General features: G+C 38.6%; 2 protein-coding genes across 3 annotated transcripts in view; both read left to right on the top strand.

Moving 5' to 3' along the window:
* Positions 1-3,932, top strand: part of LOC144643128 (uncharacterized) — a 48,185-nt gene extending 44,253 nt beyond the window's left edge. For both annotated transcript variants that reach the window (XM_078502290.1, XM_078502289.1), the window contains exon 2: positions 2,357-3,932. In XM_078502290.1, coding sequence (XP_078358416.1) covers positions 2,388-3,413 — 1,026 coding nt within the window. In that variant the 5' untranslated portion in view covers positions 2,357-2,387 and the 3' untranslated portion in view covers positions 3,414-3,932. The remainder of the gene's footprint in view (positions 1-2,356) is intronic.
* An 8,182-nt stretch (positions 3,933-12,114) lies between these two features.
* Positions 12,115-22,074, top strand: part of LOC144643143 (uncharacterized) — a 35,349-nt gene continuing 25,389 nt past the window's right edge. Inside the window, exon 1 of the mRNA XM_078502305.1 lies at positions 12,115-12,177. The gene's annotated coding sequence lies outside the window, so the exon portion shown is untranslated. The remainder of the gene's footprint in view (positions 12,178-22,074) is intronic.

Raw genomic sequence — 22,074 nt, 5'->3', positions numbered from 1 at the left:
TTGGAGTTTAAGTTCCATTGGCCTGTTTACTTGCAGTTAGTTCCATTCCCGTTTGTTTGCAGTTACAGTAGAACCCCGGTAACTCGAACTCTGAAGGGAAATGAAAAACAGTTCGAGTTAGCGGGGTTTCGAGTTATCATTAAATTTGCCAAGTTAATAATTGATAGTTTACTGATTTTTCAGCTGTCAAATACGTGATCTGTTCGTTTATCAAATCAATGGGCAACCGTGGTGAGTTGCAAGAACCAGAATTCGAGTTATCGGGGTAAATTTGACCAAATTTTGATCAAAGGAAACGAAATTTAGTTCGAGTTAGCGGGGTTTTCGAGTTATCCGAGTTCGAGTTAACCGAGCAAAAATGACTGAAAAGTGGGGTCAAATCCAAGGGAAATGGAAGTTAGTTCGAGTTAGCGAGGTTGTTCGAGTTATCCGAGTTCGAGTTACCGGGGTTCTACTGTAGTTCTACTGCTGTTTGCTTCGACTAAGTTCCACTCCTGTTTGCTTGCAGTTAGTTCATCTTAATTCTACTCCTGTTTGCTTGCAGTTAGTTCCACTCCTTTTGCTTCCAGTTAGTTCCTTTCCTGTTTGCTTGCAGTTGGTTCCAACTCTGTTTGCTTACAGATGGTTCCACTCCTGTTTGTGTGCAATAAGTTCCACTCCTGGTTGACTGCAGTAAGTTTCACTCCTGTTTGCTTGGAGTTAGTTCTACTTCTGTTTGCTTGCAGTTTTTTTAACTCCTGTTTGCTTGCAGCTAGTTCCACTCCTGGTTAATTGCAGTTAGTTCCACTCCTGTTTATTTGCAGATAGTTCCACTCCTTTTGCTTGCAGTTAGTTCTACTGCTGTTTGCTTCCACTTAGTTCCACTCTTCTTTGGTTGCAGATGGTTTCTTTCCTGTTCATTTGCAGATAGTTCCACTCTTGTTTGCTTGCAGTTAGTTCCACTCCTGTTTTCTTTCACTTAGTTCCACTCTTCTTTGCTTGCAGTTAGTTCCACTCCTGTTTGCTTTCACTTAGTTCCACTCTTGTTTGCTTGCAGTTAGTTCTACTCCTGTTTGCTTGCAATTAGTTCCACTTAGGTCCATTCCTGTTTGCTTGCAGTTAGTTCTACTGCTGTTTGCTTGCAGTTAGTTCCACTCCTGTTTGCTTACAGTTAATTCCACTCCTCTTTGCTTCCACTTAGTTCCACTCCTGTTTACTTGCAGATAGTTCCACTTAATTCCATTCCTGTTTGCTTGCAGGTAGTTCCACTTAGTTCCACTCCTCTTTGCTTGCAGTTAGTTCCACTCCTTTTTTCCCTTGCAGTAAGTTCCACTCCTGTTTGTGTGCAATAAGTTTCACTCCTGGTTGACTGCAGTAGGTTTCACTCCTGTTTGCTTGCAGTTAGTTCTACTTCTGTTTGCTTGCAGTTATTTCGACTCCTGTTTGCTTGCAATTAGTTCCACTCCTGGTTAATTGCAGTTAGTTCCACTCCTCTTTGCTTGCAGTTAATTCCACTCCTCTTTGCTTGCAGTTAGTTCCACTCCTCTTTGCTTGCAGATGGTTCCTTTCCTGTTTACTTGCAGATAGTTCCACTTAGTTCCATTCCTGTTTGCTTCCACTTAATTTACCATTACCGAAAACTGATTTTATGAAAAGGAATTTTCTTTACGCTGGTCCTAAATTGTGGAATTCCTTGCCTAATTCAATTGAGTCAGCTAAATCTCTTGCAGCCTTTAAAAGAGGACTGGAAGATATTGACTTTGATATGTTATTATCTACTTATTGATAGTTTGTCCCACTTTAATATTTATGTGTTATTAAACTCTATTTAAATTTTTAAATCTTACTCGGCTTTCATGAAAACCAATTGCAATTGATGGAATTCCGAGTTTAAATAAAGTATCACTCACTCACTCACTCGCTCACTCTTCTTTGCTTGCAGATGGTTCCTTTCCTGTTTATTTGTAGATAGTTCCACTCTTTTTGCTTGCAGTTAGTTCCACTCCTGTTTGCTTTCACTTAGTTCCACTCTTGTTTGCTTGCAGTTAGTTCTACTCCTGTTTGCTTGCAATTAGTTCCACTCCTGCTTGCTTGCTTACTTGCTTCTCCTGTTTGCTTGCGTTTATATGTTCTGTTAAAAGAAGTTCTGTGTGATAGTTTTATTAAAGAGCTAATTTCAGTAAGTTGCCTTTCCAGTGTTTTGATACTTTCCTCTGTATCGCTACAAATTTGGCTTGTTTGAATATGTTCAATCCCACTTTGCCGTTTTAAGCAGACAAAGAAGTGCAGTTCATATATTACTTTAGGCAAACTTCCACATCGTTCTGATGTTATATGTTGTAACCTTTTTTTCACTTTTCATTTATTTTATTTCCAGGAATAGAGACGTGAAGGAAACAACTAATGAGATGTCAAAACTAAGAAAACATAAAACAACTCACACAGATGAAAAGCCGTTTGCATGTGAACATTGTGGCAAGAGATTTAAAAAAGCAGGAAATTTGAGAGCTCATGAAAGAGTCCATACAGGTGAGAAACCTTATGAATGCAAACAATGTGGAAAGTGTTTTAAACAAGCAGCACATTTGCGAACTCATGAAAGAGTCCACAGTGGTAAAAAGCCTTTTGAATGCAAACAGTGTGGCAAGTGTTTTAGAAATACAGGGAATTTGCGAACTCATGAAAGAGTCCACACAGGCGAGAAGCCTTATGAATGCAAACAGTGTGGCAAGTGTTTTAGAAATTCATCGAGTTTGGTAAATCATGAAAGAGTCCACACAGGCGAGAAGCCTTATGAATGCAAACAGTGTGGCAAATTTTTTAGAAAAGCATCGAATTTGCGAGATCATAAAAAAGTCCGCACTGGTGAAAAGCCCCATGAGTGCAAACGGTGTGGCAAGTGTTTTGGAAACGCCGGACAATTGCGAACTCACGAAAGAGTCCACACAGGTGAAAAGCCCTACGAATGCAAACAGTGTGGCAAGTGGTTTAGGAAAACATCGAATTTGCGAGATCATGAAAAAGTCCACACAGGTGAAAAGGCCCATGAGTGCAAACAGTGTGGCAAGTGTTTTAGAAAACCCGGAGATTTGCGAATTCATGAAAGAGTTCACACAGGTGAAAGGCCTTATGAATGCAAACAGTGTAGCAAGTGTTACAAAACTGCATCAGCTTTGCGATCTCATGAAATAGTCCACACAGGTGAAAGGCCTTATGAATGCAAACAGTGTAGCAAGTGTTTTAAAACTGCATCGACTTTGCGATCTCATGAAATAGTCCACACGGGTAAAAGGCCTTATGAATGCAAACAGTGTGGCAAGTGTTTTAGTCAAGCAGGAAGTATGCAGAGACACCATAGAGTCCACACAGGGAAGAAGTCTTATAATTGCAAACAGAGCAAGAAGAATATCAACCCAAAGATGCAAACGGCTTGACCTATCCAGTCGATACGGATACCGAATGTGATGAAAATAATACATCATCTTCGGCTTCGGCAACATCCGATTTGCGAGAACTTGAGGAAGGCCACGTTGAATGTTGGATTTGTCTGGAAGAATTAGGTAGCCGAGCTCTACTTCTCGAACACTACGATAATCACATGAAATAGACTATTTTTAACAACAAAATGAGCTTTTTCACGTTGTAAGCATGTTTTAATTTGTTTTGTTACGTAAGGAATGTATGCCGAGTTACACTTATATTAGGTCATTTTAGTCATGTACAAAATTACCTTCAAATCGTAGTTACTAAGCTACATGAATTAAGCTACACTATCATCATCATCATCATCAACATCATTTATTTGCTGCTTCCAAACAATTATTGGTCAGTCTGGAGTTGCGCAGGAAACTGGGGCGAGTTTCAAATTTAAAGCAATCGATAAACTTACACCACCACACGAAAGATCACGGTGAGATTGGTCATTTGACCAAGTTTGATGTTTTTAGAATAAACAGAGACGAAGTTATGGACCTTTAAACATGGTTAAAAATCCATACAAATGATGCTAATTGTGAGCCAGCGTCCCCAAAACTATTTTTCAGTTTTGTGACAGCTGTAAAATCCTGTCAAGGACCTACTATTTGAAAGAAACCTAAGATGATAATCACTGTGTTGGTTTTTTAAGAGTATGACAGAAATAATGGGGGACGCTGGCTCACAATTAAGGTCGGGACACATTAGGCGACAAGTCTCAGCGACAGGTATCTGCGACAAGTCAATCCATGTGTACTGCTTCAAAACAAGCCGCTGCGACACGACACTAGGCACACGGCGAATTTAATTTGAAAAAGTGGGAATGTGAACTAGTTTACCAATTCAATATGGCAAAAATACATGACGCTCTGTCATTGGTTGATGTTGCATGTTCCAGCGACTTGTTGCCTAGTGTGTCCCGACCTTTAAAGAAGTTTGTAGGGATTTTGAACCATGTTTCAAGGAACGAGCTACAAGTGGACGGGAATAAGGCTGTTGTTTGATTATATTTTTCTAAAATGTGCTTTTTCTAGACTGGTCGGCATAAAGATAACTCGCAGTTATTACGTTAGAAGAAAAAAAGGTGACAAGCGAACAAGTGTTTACACCCGCCTTCAGACGGTTACACTGTACGTGCATAGAGGCTTTCTAACGACATCCATTTTTTGACGTGCTAAGCAAACAAGACGGATCGAAATCCGCCATTCACAGCCTACAGGCATGACCTTCTGAACTTGTGGGCGTATTTGCAGGAAACCAACACCGGTATGCATCGCTTTTGATTGGGTCATTTCAAACAGCACATCGAAAGACGATGTCGAAATATGGATGTAGAAAGATAGCCATGCACGTAACACTGAAAGCGGGTGTAAATACAGATTGTCTTTGTATAAATTTTGTTGATGTTTGTCCTTTGCTGGTAGGTGAGAAGAGATTCTCGTTGTATCAAAAACAGAAAGTATATTTTGTGCTAGTTGCAACGGTTCTTGTTTTCCTAACTTGTGTATGAGCAAGTGAATAGAGAGGAAGTGGAAATGTAGTGTAGACCGATATCGCAGTTCAAAACGTGTGCACAGAACATTATGTTACACTTGTTGAAAGGAATTAGTTATAATAGTCTATCAGTACATCTCGACATTGGGACAGCTACTGTTAGAGTTATTTTCATAGAGTTATAGCCTGGAGTTAGAGTTAAGCCAAATTCAGGAATTCAGGATTTTTGCTTTGCAAAATCTTGAATTCAGGATTTTGGCATTCCAATATCTTGAATTCAGGATTTTGGCCCTTCCAAAATCTTGAATTCAGGATTTTGGCCTTTCCAAAATCTTGAATTCAGGATTTTGGCCCTTCCAAAATATTGAATTCAGGATTTTGGCCTTTCAAAAATCTTGAATTCAGGATTTTGGCATTCCAAAATCTTGAATTCAGGATTTTGGCATTCCAAAATCTTGAATTCAGGATTTTGGCCTTTCAAAAATCTTGAATTCAGGATTTTGGCAATTGTTAACTCTAACTCTAAGTCATAACTCTACTGAAATAACTCTATTGCTAGTCAACCTCCTAGACATTAACTTGTTGATCAATATTTTTGTAGTTCAGTTATTTTGGTTATGTTAAAATTATGAACATTACCATTTGTGTCAGCGAAAAGGCTATTGGTAATAAACTGTTGTTGTTGTTTAAGGTACAAAAGTAACAGCCAGTGGATAATCGATATAGTTTAATACGGAAAAATGATTGAAATACTTCATTTTTGGGATTTTCAAAAAATCGCGAAATTAAAGACCTGCGAAAATTTATTTTTAACGTTTTTAACGATTCTTTCATGATTTTAACGTATTTTTTTGGCCAAATCTTGAAACTTAAGTCCCGCGAAATATGCCCGTTCTATTTTCGCGAAAAAAAGTTCCCGTGAAAATAAATTACAATAAGATAACTGCTAGTGATGTCGAGTCACGGGCGACGGATTTGTGATTATTAGAAAGGGCTCTGAATAGTTGTTTGTGAAGATATTTACTAAGGAGTACCCAGGAGGTCTTCGAATTAGGTTGCTCAGATCCAAACAGCTTGACGTCACGGAAGCACACCACTTGACGGTTGGCCGAACCTTTCTTGCGATATTTCTGTACTTTGAGGACTGAAAACTTCGAAGACGTTTCAAGCTGGCTTTAAGTCATTTTATGATCATTTTGTTTGTACTTATTGAACTGAGTAAGCCAGGAGAAAAAGTTCTCGAAACATACACACTTTAGGAATAGGCCTTATTAACCGGGCAGAGACTGGGCCGGGCCCGGTTCATAAATCGCCCGGAATTTTTTCGTCGTAGTAGTCTTGTCGGTAAATCGTTCCAGACCCGCTCGGCCGCTTCCTTGGCCAGGATTCAAAACACGCACTTTTGATATTTACTCAGCAGGAGCTATTAAATCAATCTTCTATTTAAAATTTTATCTAAAACCCTGATTTCTGTTAAGCGTGAAATATATGTGTTAATGTTATTCAAGCGTTTGACTCAAGAGAGTACTGGGTTGCGAAACCGGTGATTGTTTTGACAATGTTTTTGAAGCAAGCTTTACGCATATTAAACTGCTTAAAAAAAGGCTGGTAGCTAGAGCATTTTTGAGCCAGAATAATTCTTTGAAGATACTTTCGAATTAATCATGTCCATTTTCATCCGTGCACAGTTGAGCCGGCAAAGTCGCGTATCAGAGACGATTGAATGTTTGCACAGCAAAATAATCTTTAATTCTATTTTGATTCTTGATGAAAAAGCTTTACTTCAGTGTTTACTTACACACTTCCCAAGACTTCAGAAAACAAAATGGTAATGTATAGTTTTTCTACGAAGTATGATGGAATTTTTGAAAGGATCCGTAAAGCCAGCAAGTAAAACAAATGGTCTACAAAATGGCATACTGTATTTCGAGGACTGGACTGGACTGGACTAGTAAAACGCGGACTAGTAAAACGCGGACTAGTAAAACGCGGACTTGTAAAACGCGGGCTTGTAAAACGCGGACTAGTAAAACACGGACTAGTAAAACGCCGTCTAGTAAAACGCGGACTTGTAAAACGCGGACTTGTAAAACGCGGACTAGTAAAACGCGGACTAGTAAAACGCGGACTAGAAAAACGCCTCTAGACACTTCCTTGGCCACAATCATCTTACGGCTCTCTTCAATACATAATGCCTCAAAATGAAATCTTGGTGCCACTGCGGGTAATTTCATTAATTGTAATTAAATTCTACCACGGCATGCAAAATTTCACGGTTTTGAAATTTTCTAAATCTTTAAGCCTTTCAAAACGTTTCTTGACCCCATCTTGAATAAAAATTCATTTGAAACTTTTTTTTCATGTTTCTTTCATTTGTTCAAGTTTTAGTTGGGTTTTTAGGCTTTTGAAACGAACAAGATCTATTTATAGATTGAGGCACCGTGTGATGTTTTTGATTACCTTGTTTGTCGTAGTAGTTCGCTCGGCCGCTTTCTTCTGTTTCTTGGCCAGGATTCAAATCCCGCACTCTTGATATTTACTCAGCAGGAGCTAAGATTACTCTCCTATTTAAAATTTTGTCTAATACCCTGATTTCTGTTATTAAAGCGTGAAATGGATATTTTTGTGTTTATATTCAAGCGTTCGACTTAAGCGAGAACAAGAGCGCGAAACCGGTGATTGTTTTGACTAAGCTTTTTTTACGTCAGTCACGCAATGTTTTTGCAGCAAGCTTCTGCTTTTAAAAACGGCTGGCAGCTAAAGCATTTTTGGGCCAGACTCTACTTTGAAGATGTTTTCTGTTTAGCAAGAATTGTGTCCATTTTGTCCATTTTCATCCGTGTACAGTGGGCCGACAAAGTTGTGTGTCACAGACGGATTGAATGTTTACACAACAAAATATAAACCTTGTTTTGGTTCTTGCTCAGCTCAGAAAACAAAATGGAAATGTAAGTTAGTAATATAATAATTTCTACAAACTAGAATGGAATTTGGATCGGTAAAGCCATCGAGTAAAATAATAGACGGCAAAAATAAAAACTTGCGCTTTGGCTAATTTTACGGCTTTAATTTAAAGTATTCAAATTTTTAATGCCATTCAAATGTTTCTTGGCCTCATCTTGAATCTTTTTTTTTCTTTTTTCACATTTAGTTGGGATTTTTAACAGCATATGTTATCTAGTACGCGTGATCTAATGCATGCCCTTTTTTTAGTCTTTTTATTTTCGTTTGTAATTTTGTTTTGAAGTTTTTCTGTTATTCTTGATATTTATGTAACTCGTTTTATTTTTATTTAATTTTATTTATGTGACTCGTTTTATTCGAGCAAGAGCCAATACTGTAATTTTCTGGTTACTCCACTCATTTTTGCGAGAAATAAATATATTTTTTGTTTTTTCATTCGAGGGTTTTTAATTTTACTCGGAACCGAACGGCGATGAAGAAATTACCTGTTATGTATCACGCAAGCAAGAACTGGCGTTTGCGTGACTGCTTCCCAAAATGCAGCATATAGGCAGGTTTTTCGATCGAAGAATCAGATTGACTTGAAGAGATGGCGTGTTTAAAAGCTAAAAAGCTTCTAATTTTTTATTATTCCTTTTTTTTTGTGTGATACATTCTTTTAAAAAACCTTAAACGCTTCTTAGTTTTTAACGAATTATTTCTAATTGTTTGTTTGTTTTGGCCGTAGATCATCTGTAATGCTATTCAACTGTTTGAGTTCATTTATTCAAGATAAGAAATACACAAAACGTATTAAACTTGTGTGTGTCACAGCTACTCGCCCCTAAACTACTGCTCGGCTGGCGCCATCACAAAAGTGCTGAGGAGGGCGGGGAGAATGGTTAAGAGTAGAATGTGTTATGGGAAGGAGTAGAGTCGAAAGCTGCAGGGGATGGGGGAGGACGGAGTAGGAGGGGAGATATTCGAAGGTGAATGGCTAAGAAAAGGGGGAATGGGAGGAGGTGGGGGGGGGGGGGGTTGAATAAAAATCCATGCTTGATTATATCGCGCAACCTTTTTTTCATGGTTTTCTTATCAGAACAGCTGTTCAAAATTTTATGAGTAGTCTGCACTTTGTTAAGTGCATAATAATGATAATAATAATAAATAATAATAATAATAATATTTATATAGCGCTATTCAGCTAATCTTCCATTATCCTTGGATAAAAACCAAAATCTAAAAATACCGAGGTTATTCATTGTTCAAAAAAAATAGGAAGCCTAAGCAGGAATTTGTTCAAGCATGGACAAACAAACCACAAACTTTTGTGTTTCTCAATTAAATGGTATTTTAAAAGTTTTTGCTGCACTTGCCTAATCAAGTAGTTAAACAATAATAACGTCATACCGGTATGCTCAAAATTCACCATCAAGCCTCGTTCCGCGAATTATTCTCGAATTTCTGCCGCCTTCATGCAGTTTTCACTCGTGTATTCTTTTCATCTTTGCTGCTTTGGGAATTCGTTCATGATAAAAATACTGAGTCTGCACTTTGAAAGCAAGGCTTGGTGGTGAAACTAGCCAGTCTAACGAGAACATTATAAGGGTTATTGCACGCGATACGATTGCATGATCTGTTGAATATATAACGTTATCAAGTTTATTCTATGGAGTTGTTACGGACACGTCGGAGAATTTTGACGAAAACGAGAGAAATGCATAGAGAACACGAGGCGCAACTAAGGTTTTGTCACGAGTGTAAGCGCGCGCAAGTTCTTGAACATTTTATAAAGGAATTAGCTGGCTTGCTTTTTGTGGTCTTTGTGGCTCTATGTGTAGTTCGCTCGTGCTCTTAGAAATTATCGCGTAGCGTGCGTAATTTCTTGAACGTTTTGTAACTTACAAATAATAAAGGCAAGACCATGATATCACTACAGAAAAGGACGGAATGTTTAAAAACGAGACAACTGCAGACTTCAAACGGCTGTGGCCTCCCACGCAGAGCACGTTGAGGATCTTATCTATGTTTTTATCCCTAAGTAAAATACACTGTTAGTCTTGCCTTGAAATAAGTGTTAAAGCTGTATCGTTTAAGAGTAACTAAGGTGAAGAACGGATAGCAAACTTGTATGGCAGTCCCTTCATTCTTCGTATTCGTATTGAGGAAAGCCTGAAGTGGAAAAGCCATACAGATTGAAAGCGATTTTACAACATTTGTCTACCGTTTGCAATGAAAGTTACCAAATTTGTGTATTCTATAATGCAAATTGCCTCCGAGATAATACTGATAGTCCCTTCACCTAGTCTCCCTCCGCTCTTGCTCTTATCAACAATTTTCCCGGTCCAAGTACCCCGAGATGAACAGAGTTTGCACGAGACCTGGAAAACATGGGAAGTCACGGAGTTTTAGAATGTCATTTTCCAGGCCTGGAAAGTCATGGAATTTAAGTGTGGGCCGTGAAAAGTCATGGAAAATTACGTCGATTGTACAAAATAGATTAAGCAATGTTTCTTTTTTGCGAAGTTATAATCAGAATCACCAGAAATCAAGACAATTTTCTAAAATTTACAAAAAGGGTCAAGTTTAGGTCATGGACAACATGGAAAAGTCATTGGAAAGGTCATAAAATAAAAGTCATAGAATTTTAAAAGCTGAAAGGAGTATAAACCTAGCATGAACTGAAATAAACGGCAGTAAAAACGCGAGCGGAAGTGATATTTGGTCTTTCAGCGTACTTGTGTCTCATTGTGTCATGATTAATTGATTGATTGACGTGGTGGGGTGGGGAGGCGTAGGTTGGCAACTTTAGTTGTGTTGCGATAGTTTTCGCCATTTTTAGATGAGTTCTAAAAATACTTGAGCTGAGGAAGGACAATGACATGTCAAGGCCATGGTCATTTGTCCTTCACTGCATGTTTATTTATTTATCTGAATAATGCTTGAAATAGTTGAAATCAGTGTGCTTATTGTTTTAGATCAGACAGTCTGAATCTACATTACAAACTTCATTTGAAACAAAATTTGTTTGAATCGCATTCGGTAGGAGTTTTGTGCGAGTTTGTTTTTTGTTTGTTTGTTTGTTTGTTAACATCAAACGGCCACATCCATGTTCCGATTAACTAATCAAGTCTTTGAAACATTATAACCATTAATTTTTGCGCGCGCTCATTGGACAAAACGCATCACGTGGTACAAAATCGGACGACGGGTATCAGCGAATATACCCCGTCCGATTTGATATCCGTTGCCCGATTTTGTAGGCAAGCACAAAACAAACGAATAAAGCCACCTTTTTCAATTCTAATTTTTATGAGATCACAGAGTTAAAAAATCACGTAAACCAATCAACTTGAATTTATTTCAACCACGTTACGACGGGTTTATTACGTAGGTTTTTTCTTATTAATTTACTGGCGATAGAGCGCGTTGTAGAAATTTTTCGGCGGGTTATAAAATAAATAAACCCCTTTCTGACTTGCTGGTGTATTGGAGGATAATTCCCTTGGGTAAAATATTGTCCTCAAAATTTCACAGTTGCCCTCTAAGCTTCGCTTTTCGGCCAACTGTTCATTTTTCTACAATCTTTCAGCCTCGGGCGTTATCCTTTAATATACCAGCCGCCTGAAGGGGTTTATTTACTAAATATTATACGGCCCTGTTTCACAAGGACTGGGAACTACCAAATTCACGAATCTGATTGGCCAAAATTAATATTGATCGGCACCAGACCGGTACACTTGCGGTAAGAATGCAAAAAAACATTGATTGAAAATACGAAGTGGAAAAGTCAAAGAGCTTGTAGAAAAAATTAGGGGGAGGGGGAAGAGGGCGAGTTTAAACTTTACCTGGCGTCCTTATTTTGTCTTTCTAGTGCTTCGAAAAGCCATACGGGCGATTTTCGTTTCAACGGTCTATTCCACACTCTCGTTTGGTGTAAGTATGGCTTTCCGAAGCACTAAAAAGAGGAAATAAAGACACCAGGTAAGGTGTCAACCTTTACTGCTCGGTAAATAAGAGCTTTATGTCAAAGAGAAGGTATGGAAGTCACTTAAAACAGTAAAAAGAGTTATCTTGCCCTGGGTGGTCGGTAGGCTGGAATAAGAAAAAGATCCGAAAGATGATATCCCCAAGTCCAATCCAAATATTGCGAATATGTTTCTTTTGCGAGTGGACTGGGACTAGCGTGACTCGCGTGGGGATCGTTCGAGTCAGCCTGTGTTGTCTGTGTTGTTGCCCGCACAAGATTTTTGATCAAGTAAACAGCAAATGATTCTTCTAGTGACGGTAAGATAACATTAGAATCGCCTTTGGTGCATAGTAGATGTATTTGGGTGCTAGGATTCCTAAACTAGAACAGGCTTTGAGCCTCCATCTTTATATCTTTAGCGATTGCACCCGATAACATCGATAGCATCCTTTATAAGCTTGTGGCTGTGCAGTTTAAGGAAAGTTTTCGGTGTAGCCCCATACTTTATTATACCTGCACATTATTCCACACAATCCTTCACACACTAACGGCACTCACGAATGGAACGAAAGTCACAAAATTGTATGTATTATTAAGCTTAAGTATGGTGCTATATGAACATCTTGCCCAGTTTATGCATCAGTCAATTGAAACCCCGGCCCCCCGACCCCCGGGACTTACCGGGGAATTTAACATTTGTCAAGTGTTAAAACCCGGCTTATTTCCCCGCCCTAGGGGCCAAGACGTCTGTTAAAAGCCCCGCATAGCGGGGACATCCTAACCAAATAAAGAAACAACTCAAGAGCGATATTCTGGAAAAACCGGGAAAAAAATCTTGATTTTGTTACAGAAGTTAACAATCCTATTTCTTTCATTTATTGTCCATATAAAGCTATAAGGTAGGAAAGAATTAAACCTGATGTAGTTTGTTTCCGCCAAAGGCCTTTTATTTGAGAAAACTAAGAAATCATTTTTCGTAGTCAAAGTCACAATTGCCAAATTTCCAACCCGAAATAAGCACATTATGAACACACCTGTCGGAAGACCCATAATATCAGGTGTGATTGCCCTACAGGACGTATTTCAGCTTTTGTTGACCATCTACTTCAGCCGGATAGCACAGAAACAAGCTTCGTCTGACAGAATTTAATAACTTCAATGAGAAGATTACACTGCCTAAACAGTCTAAAAAAGCCTTCCTTGTCTCATTAACACTGTAAACGAAGCATACGAAGAATTTCATCAAAGGAAACCCTCCAGAACCTAACAGGTTTTAAAGAGAGATACTCAGTTTGATTGTTAAAGAAAACTCGTCCAAATTCAATGAAAAAGATTATCTTTAAACCCATCGAACAGCCATGGGCACGAAAATCACCAAAATAGAAAACGAAATACTCCGACAAAGTAGCAATAAACCTATCCTTTGGAAACAATCCATCGACGACGTCTTTTTAATGTGAGACACAAGAAGAAACAAAATAGAAGAATTTCTTCTAAAGGCAAACAGCTTTCACCCTTCGATAAAATTCATGGCTGAAATATCAGAAACAGAAACTACTTTCTTGGAGACGATAGCGTACAAAGGTGGAGATTCCACAAGGAGTCTATCCTTAACGTGCGAGCACTTTACAAACCTACATTTCAATACATGAATTTCTATTCGTGCCATCTGCCAGGCGTCACGAAAGGCTTTATCAAGGTAGAAGCGTTAAGACATCTTAGAACAAATTCCTCACAACGTACATTTGAGAAAAACATTAGTCCTTCATGTTAAATCCCGGCTGTCGTCCCCACTTCAGGTGATTGCGTGCTGTTAAATCACCGCTCCACGGCCCCGGTCTACTGACGTTTTGTTAAATCCACCGCCCACCGGGGCCAATGCGCCGTTAAAAGTGCGTTAAATCCCGGCTTTGGACGCGTTAAATCCCCGGTAAGTCCCGGGGGTCGGGGGGGCCGGGATTTCAATTGACTAATGCATTAGTGTTGTTAGAGACACTGTAGAGACTGAAACGTCTTGTTGCTTCTTTGATTCACAATCTTGGCAAGATTTCCGTATAACCCCATACTTGATTATGCATACAATTTTGTGAAGTTCTATTCAAGACTGCCGTTCGTGAGTGAAGTATGGGGCTGGCCCGCTGTATGGAAATTTTAATACTACTCCTGTGGGGGAAATCGAAGTGAAACATCTTGACGCTAATTGGGGACAGTGTGACAGGCTGTGAATATTTTCTCACATGTAGCTAACAAAATTTATGGTAAAGGTTTGCAACCAACCCTGAGAGATTCAAATGATAGTGACATGCCTGCCATGAATGGTGGTCATGTTAATGACCACCAACATGGCGGGGATGATGTCACAAGCCAACCAAGGATGTGATATCCTGGTTCGGGGGTGGAAGGGGAATAATGAATAACGGGCTAAAACAGAAAATGAATAGGAATATTTAGAGTGGTTTTCACTTGAGTGTCGAAAGTTAATTGCGTTTGCTTTGGTTTTGCATTACTACGCTTAGTGATTGGCTTAAAAATCTCGCGCCACTTTCTCAGCCAATCAGAACTAAAACCAAAACCAATCGTGACTCGCTCGCGCACGTTTTCCCGCGCTTCGTGCCGGCTACATGTATTTGCTTGGAGTTTTGATTGGTTCACTGTCTGGTTTGTCTGTGTCCTTTGTGATTGGCCGGAGTAATTACTTTGGTTTTGGTTTTACGACACTCAATTGAAACCTGCTCTAAGGTTTCAATGCTTGGAATAATGAATAAGTCATTTCCAGTAAAGGAATAATGAATAGCGGTTATTCACCATGCTATATTATTATGTTTTGATATAAAGTGATTTTTAACTTATGTAAGCGGATTTTCGGCAGTGTTTACGGTTCAATTACACGGTTGAAAAATCGAGTGGTCTTTCAACGAAACAGGAGATAGGTTAGAGAAAAATTGATCGAGAATTGCCAATGGGTAAAAAGAAGAAGAAAAGTGATAAACGGTAGAGACTGATCAGACATAAGAAAGAGTAAGCAATGTTTCATTTGCGTGAAGAAAGGTGTAGATCTGGGCTTAGTTGTTCAAAGAGTGGATAACACTATCCACTGGATAAATCGCTATCCAATGGATAAGCGTCAACAAATCAAACTGCGCTATCCATCAGATAGCGATTTATGCGGTGGATAGCGTTATCCATCTTTTGAACAACTGCGGCCTGGGTCGAATCTGAGTGAATCTGATATGTTTGCATTATTTTATGATGCATGCACCAATGCTTTAGGGATCGTTCATTTTTAATGCGGTGGGGGGAGGGGGCCAGACCAAAAAATATGGCTTAAAGGGGGTTGTGTGAGGGGGGGGGGGAGACACGCAAAATAATAATATGATGGCATATAAAATGGTGCAAAACTTCTACCAAAATGTCTAAAATAGCGTTTCTGGGGTTATAAAAATCAAAATTTTCCCCGGGGAGCATGCCCCCAGACTCCCCTACTTTGTTTTGTACCAAGCAGCATCAAGTCAATCCAACTTACTATTTGGTTGCAAACAAAGCTGACCCAAAGTGATGACACAGTATAAACAATCACATACAATAGCAGTATTTTTGTTATCACTTTAAACTGCAATTTCGTCTGATAAATTATTCTAACTTTTAAATGTCATTTTTTTTTTTTGGGGGGGGGGATTCATTAAAAACATTTAAGATTATGAGGGGGGAACAAGGTAAAAATATTTGAAAATATCAGATCCCGCCCCCACCCCATAAAAAATAAACGGTCACTTAATGTAGGCAATAGGGAATTATTGAATAACAAGAAAAATCTAAAAAATGGATAATGAATCAGTCATAAAAAATGTGAAGAAATAATGAATAAGTCAGTTCCAACAATTCCTCTTCCACCCCCTGTCCTGGTCAGAATGTTTTCTGACATTAAATACAGTTAAACCTCTCTAATACGGACACCGAAGGGACAGAGCTAAAAGTCTGTATAAGAGAGGAGTCAGTATTACAGAGGTCACCACTATGATGTCCCTTCTGACTTCATTGACAGCTTAGTGTCTTTAGTAACTCGAAATGTTCTGCAACGCAATGCTGCAGGTAAAAAATTAACACTAAGCACAAATCCGAAATATCTAAGATGAATGCGTTACGTTGTTGTTTTTGTAACCACAAACAGGAAATTGCATTACGAAGGCAAAATATCATCGTCTGATCACCAGAGTGTCCATAATAAAGAGCTAGGTTAAATGAATTTATTCCCTGGGGCCGAGATTAAGTGTCTGTTGTCCATATTTTGTTGGGACACATCCATGTCCAGTATACACGACCTGATACGGATCGTAATATATAGATTTAGGCGAGCCTAAAAGCGGAGCTCCCCATTTATTTAATTTTCACTGGAGCTTACAATGTTTTCATTCTAGTGAATAAGCGGCCAAAGTACTAATGTTTATGGCGGTTTATAGGTGCGACACAAATTTAAATAGCTCACGGTTATACTGAATGTCAGCAGTACGACAAAAATAATAATCTTAAAGTGGGGCAAATTCATTACTCATGGCACGAAAATTACTTTAGAGTACAGTAAATTATCTGCCTTCTAGCAATAGAAAATAGTTTCGCGATCCTGTTATAGTTTCGCAGCAGTTTAGTAGACTCCACAATATCTATTACATTGATATAGGATATATTCAACGTGCATTACAGAGTCTGTCGGATTAGCTCAATCGGTAAGGTGCTAGTCTGCGGATCCGGAGGTCGTGAGTTCAAATCCCAGAGGGTCAAGTTTTTTTTTTTTCTTTTTACCCCGTAGCAATAAAATGGTTTGTTTATTCTATCAACCCGATTTAGCTTTCGAATGCTCCTTCATGTACGATGCTGGCTTAACAGATAGACACGAAAGTCATAGATCGATTATGGCTCTCAATGTCCACTTTTTTGGCGGTCGATTACTTTCTACACGTAATTTTCAGCCACATTTTGTTTCATTGCTTCTTGTTTTTCTTTTCAAACCTCTTTAAATTTTAAAGGCCGCCTTTATACTTGGGGTGTCAAACTAAAAAAATCCTCGGTGGGGTGGGGGGGGGGGTATTAATTTCTAGTTGGCTGCTAATTTTAATGACAGTATATCGTTGATGAACATCAATAACCAACCACGAATTATTATATAAACAAGACTCAAAGCAAGAATTTTCAACAAACTGTTGAGACTTTAATTTCTTCACGTATTCAACAAAAATATCATTTTCCTCTACAGCTCAATGGTTATGAATAACGAAAACGTTTTTCCCTCCTCCGTTCCCGGTTTGTGGTGGGTTTTCTTCTGCAGAAAAAGAAAAAAAGTAAAGTAAAGTAGTGTACTTAAAATAAAAAAAGTGAATAATTTGAAACAAAAGGCAATGAGCAGACAAAGAATTGGATCTATGATTTTAATTACATTTAAATCAAATTTAAATAACACATGAGTATATGGTATCTTAGGTGTTTTTAACCAAGGTATGCAGTATTTTTTGGCCAAAATATGGGTACTAAGTATTTTGTTCAGTTTCATGAGTTTTTGGTATTCTTATGTAAGCATAATGTTGGTGTTTTTTATTATTTAAGTGTTTTATCCTCAGTGCTTGTGTGACATTTAAAACATCATAAAAGATCTGCAGTTCTTGCATGAATTTAATAATCCGCATGCGACCTCATGCTACGTGTGGTCATGAGTGGGGGTTTTGTCTTTGTCAAAATCTCTTAATTAGGGAAGGGCCATTATTTTTGTTTTGGAGGAGAGGATCAAAATTCCTGAGAAAGGTTATTTGCAAATGCAAAAATGCTCAAATAAATTGTTTGTAGACATGAGAAGAAGAAAAAAAAATAGTTTGACGACAAAAGATAGTGAGCGATTTATATACAACATGACACATGATCAACATCATTTTTTTTATGCCCAGAATGCTGGAAATGAAATTGCATTTTCGATCTTCTAAATTTCAAGTTCTCTGCATTCTCTGGGAAAGAATGCCCCAGACCCACCTAGGAAAAGGGGCCTCGCATGGGGCCTTTGTTATCAGCTTTAGGTATTTGGTATCAACATCTTACTGGCCTTTATTGACATTGATATCAATTAATCCTTCCTACTTATAAGTTTTCTAACAACTGCTGGATATAAATTAAACAATACCTTTTTTTTCTTTGGCCTTTTTGGCCTTGGCCGGGGGGTTGGGCAAAGATACTTCTTGTGCCCTCCCCCCTCCCCCCACAGCGAAAACATTTGAGATCGTGATCTATGAAAGAAGTGAGAATGATAATCATTGTGGAGAGGGAGGGGTTAGGGGGTGTTAGAACCCTCACCCTCCCTAATTTATCCTTAGGCGGGGGGGGGGGATCCTGTCTATGGGGTTATGGGATGGTTAAATCTTAAGAGGAAACTTGTTGATGGAAGAGATAAATAAAGATATGACTTCTATATTCGTTCTTAAAGTGGCAGGGTGGGGTTACCAAGTCTCAAGGGTCAATTGCTTCTTGCTTTCTTGTTCCGGTTGCATATTATCAGAAAAAAATTGTTCTTTCGCGAACTGTTCCGTCGGTACGTGCCTTGTAGATCATTATTAAAGTCCTGTGAAGAAGTGGCATGGCTTGCCAAACGACTAAAACGGCCTGTGAAAACAGTTCAAACGATTTCTCTAACGCTTTAAACTACCAGACGCTTTTCATAACCACACAAAGGCCATAGGAATTGCACCAAATTCACTCTCAGTTCTTCATGTGAAATTTCTATTCCTTTCACAATTTGAAGTTGCTCCACCAGTGCATAGAACATACAATTCCCCAAACCTTGATTTTCCGAAATTAAGAAACCTTTATCTGATGCAATCCTTTCCAAATCCTCAGGCCTCTGCAACTCATCTGCACCATAATAGCACATTTCTAGCAAATACGTGCAAAAATATGTCAATTATCATTATTATCTGGATGATGACAATAACTGATCAGAAATATTTCTCTCTCAGTGTTAATACTTAGTGAAAGAGAGGGGCACACAGGTTAAATTGGCCTTGAATGTATTGTTCACTTAAATGTATAAAATAAATCAATGACTGTATAATCAGTGCTGTCAATAAGGGCCAGTAGCTGAACGAACGTAATAAAGAACGGTCGTAATAAACATAAATTTAGGCCCAAATACTGTCCGGCAAAACATTGAAAAAAGCATTTACAAGCATCTAAATTTCAAAATCTAAATATTTACGGTATTCATGCTAAAGGAAAACTTTCAATTGATTTTAGCAGATGGTTTTTGCGATCAAATTTTTCATTTGATAGCTCACCGATCCTTCCAAAAATATTAATCCAAATTGGTTGCAATACTCAAGTCTTAAAAAGCTGGATAAGTCCGTAAACAATGTGTTAATTGCATACAAAGTACATTCGTATGCGCCAAAGCGCAAGACAAAAATGGCCTTGCTACGGTCACAAATCCTTCACCAGCAAGGTTTTAGCACTCTGTAATTCACGATGTTCCACTTCGGAGCCATCTGGATATTGACTGGTGTTTCTTCTTTACATTTTAACCACCGGAGAGGTAAATATTTTTGTGTTGAGAAGGAAAAACAACATGGCCATTGACGGTCGTTGAAATCAATCTGAACTCGAAGAAAAGAGGACTGCCTAGAAACCAATTTAAGGTCCATTGCAATTGAATTGATTGATCACAATGATAAATCAAATGCATTATTCATGATCTTATTGGCTCCCGAAGCTTCTACTGTTACATTACAACATGATCGCATACATGTAGTAGACGCCGGTATCTAAGATATGGCATCAACAAAAATTCATGGTTTAAACTTATGTATATGTTGTGGTTCAAATTTATCTTTGGTTTAAAATTTTTCAAACCAGTTTGATTTTTATTTCCCATTGTTTCAGATTATGTTAATGAATATGAGACAATGAAATATGAAAATCAAACTGGTTTAAAAAATTCAACCAAAGATAAATTTGAACCACAACATATACATGGCATGTACAGTACCTGTATCAGTTACCACTGTTGCAGTCACTGCGACAGCGTTTACATTTCCAGCAACATGATCCACACCATAACTTTCACCTTGGGAACGACATTCTGCGAGGAAAAAAAGCAATAAATTCATTAATTACCAATAGCGGAACTGTAATTGACCTAATCAGATGTAATGCTTAAGTCAGTCTATACTTCTTGAAGATTAGAATTTCAAAGCTAAGGGAAGGCTTCATGTGAAATTTCTTTGCTATCATGATTCTCAGGCAGACAACACACAAAGACACAAATGTCTAGTAGTGAAAACAGAAATGCTGGACATTGGTGTAAATATAAAAGCATAAAAATATGCTACAACATCTATTAAATCGATCAATGATTATTATGAATCTGTTGTGGATAATGACAATGAAAATCGATGATGTGAAAAATTACAAAATTTAATTCCTTTCAATTCTGTTTTGATTAAGCTTATCAATATCAACCGACTGATTGATTTATTCATTTCGATTGCAATATTGATCATGGATTTCATCGATTGCTCATGGCCTTCGGTTTCGATAAATTCACAACGTAACACGCATAAATAAATAGAAAAGAGTTAATCTACAAAATAAACGAGAGGTTACTGTACCGTCAATTCCGTGAAAGTGCTTGACAAATTCCGAGAAACGTTAAGCATTCACCATATCAAAAGGTCCGAAAATCCTTATATAATGGGCAAATTATGCAGAATTTCTTTTCTATTAGCGCAGCAGATTCTGTTTTTAGGCACACAGCTTTCTCTGGGATTTTGTTAGTCCGTTGCTACAATAAAGATGGGCTCTTGTCCTTCCAAAAAGCGGAAGATTTACATTATCTAGCATCAGCAGCCATTTTGTATCTTTTGTCCGCAGTAGTATTGTGAAATGATGTCACAAAACTCACTCTCTACTACTCCCTAAGTTTTGATAAGTTCACAACGCGCCGGGCTAATAAATTCAAAATTTTTATTATATAGAATTTACCTGAAAATCTTCTCGCCTCTTGCTGCTCCCCGCGTAAACTTGGCTGCTCTTCTGTACTATTTCTTCGTATTATCCGTTGCCGTTCCCTCTCAGATTTACGCTGGTCTTCTGTTTTGTTCCTTTGTATTTCCCGTTGTCTTTCTTTTTCTGCTTCACGTTGCTCTTCGGTACTGTTCCTTCGTATTTCCCGTCGTCTTTCTTTTTGTGCTTCACGTTGCTCTTCGGTACTGTTCCTTCGTATTTCCCGTTGTCTTTCTTTTTCTGCTTCACGTTGCTCTTCGGTACTGTTCCTTCGTCTTTCCCGTTGTCTTTCTCGCTCAACTTTATACGCTGCTCTTCCGATATGTTCCTTGCTATTTCCCTTCGCCTCTCTATCTAAGCCGAGACCTTTCAAGATCCCGGATGTGCGCAACACCGTACGTACGCCGTACGCCGTACGCGCCCGCGAGGCATGCCGCTAGCCATGATGACCATGAAAACTCGGATGCATAGGTTTCCTATTTTATTTCATGTGTTTTTTTTTTTTTTCATGTGTTTTTTTTATGGGTATGGTGCTCCGCTCTGCGGCCCTTACGGGCCGCTAAGGAGCTCCGCTAAAAACCATTGGACGAATCGTACGGTTGGTACGGTTCGTACGAGTCGTGAAACTATAGTTTACGAGTCGTACAGTTGGTGAAGTGCATATGATTAGCGAGACATAATGGGTCCGAACAGTGCTACGAATCGTACGAGTCGTGAAACTATAGTTTACGAGTCGTACAGTTGGTGAAGTGCATATGATTAGCGAGACATAATGGGTCCGAACAGTGCTACGAATCGTACGAGTCGTACGGTTCGTACGAGTCGTGAAACTATAGTTTACGAGTCGTACAGTTGGTGAAGTGCATATGATTAGCGAGACATAATGGGTCCGAACAGTGCTACGAATCGTACGAGTCGTACGGTTCGTACGAGTCGTGAAACAATAGTTTACGAGTCGTACAGTTGGTGAAGTGCATATAATTAGCGAGACATAATGGGTCCGAACAGTGCTACGAATCGTACGAGTTGTACGGTTCGTACGAGTTGTGAAACAATAGTTTACGACTCGTGCAGTTTGCTAACTGCATAGCATTAGTGATAAAGCGTGATACTGTAATCAAAACACACCAAGCATAATGTATATTTCTCGTTCTGTAAGCGTCACGTCCCCAACACGGTAAACA

This window comes from Oculina patagonica, chromosome 2 (assembly GCF_052425735.1).
Source record: "Oculina patagonica isolate OP01 chromosome 2, crgOcupat, whole genome shotgun sequence".
Lineage (NCBI taxonomy): Eukaryota > Metazoa > Cnidaria > Anthozoa > Scleractinia > Oculinidae > Oculina > Oculina patagonica.
Note: the sequence above shows the minus strand (reverse complement) of the source record. Positions and strands in the feature narration are given on the sequence as shown.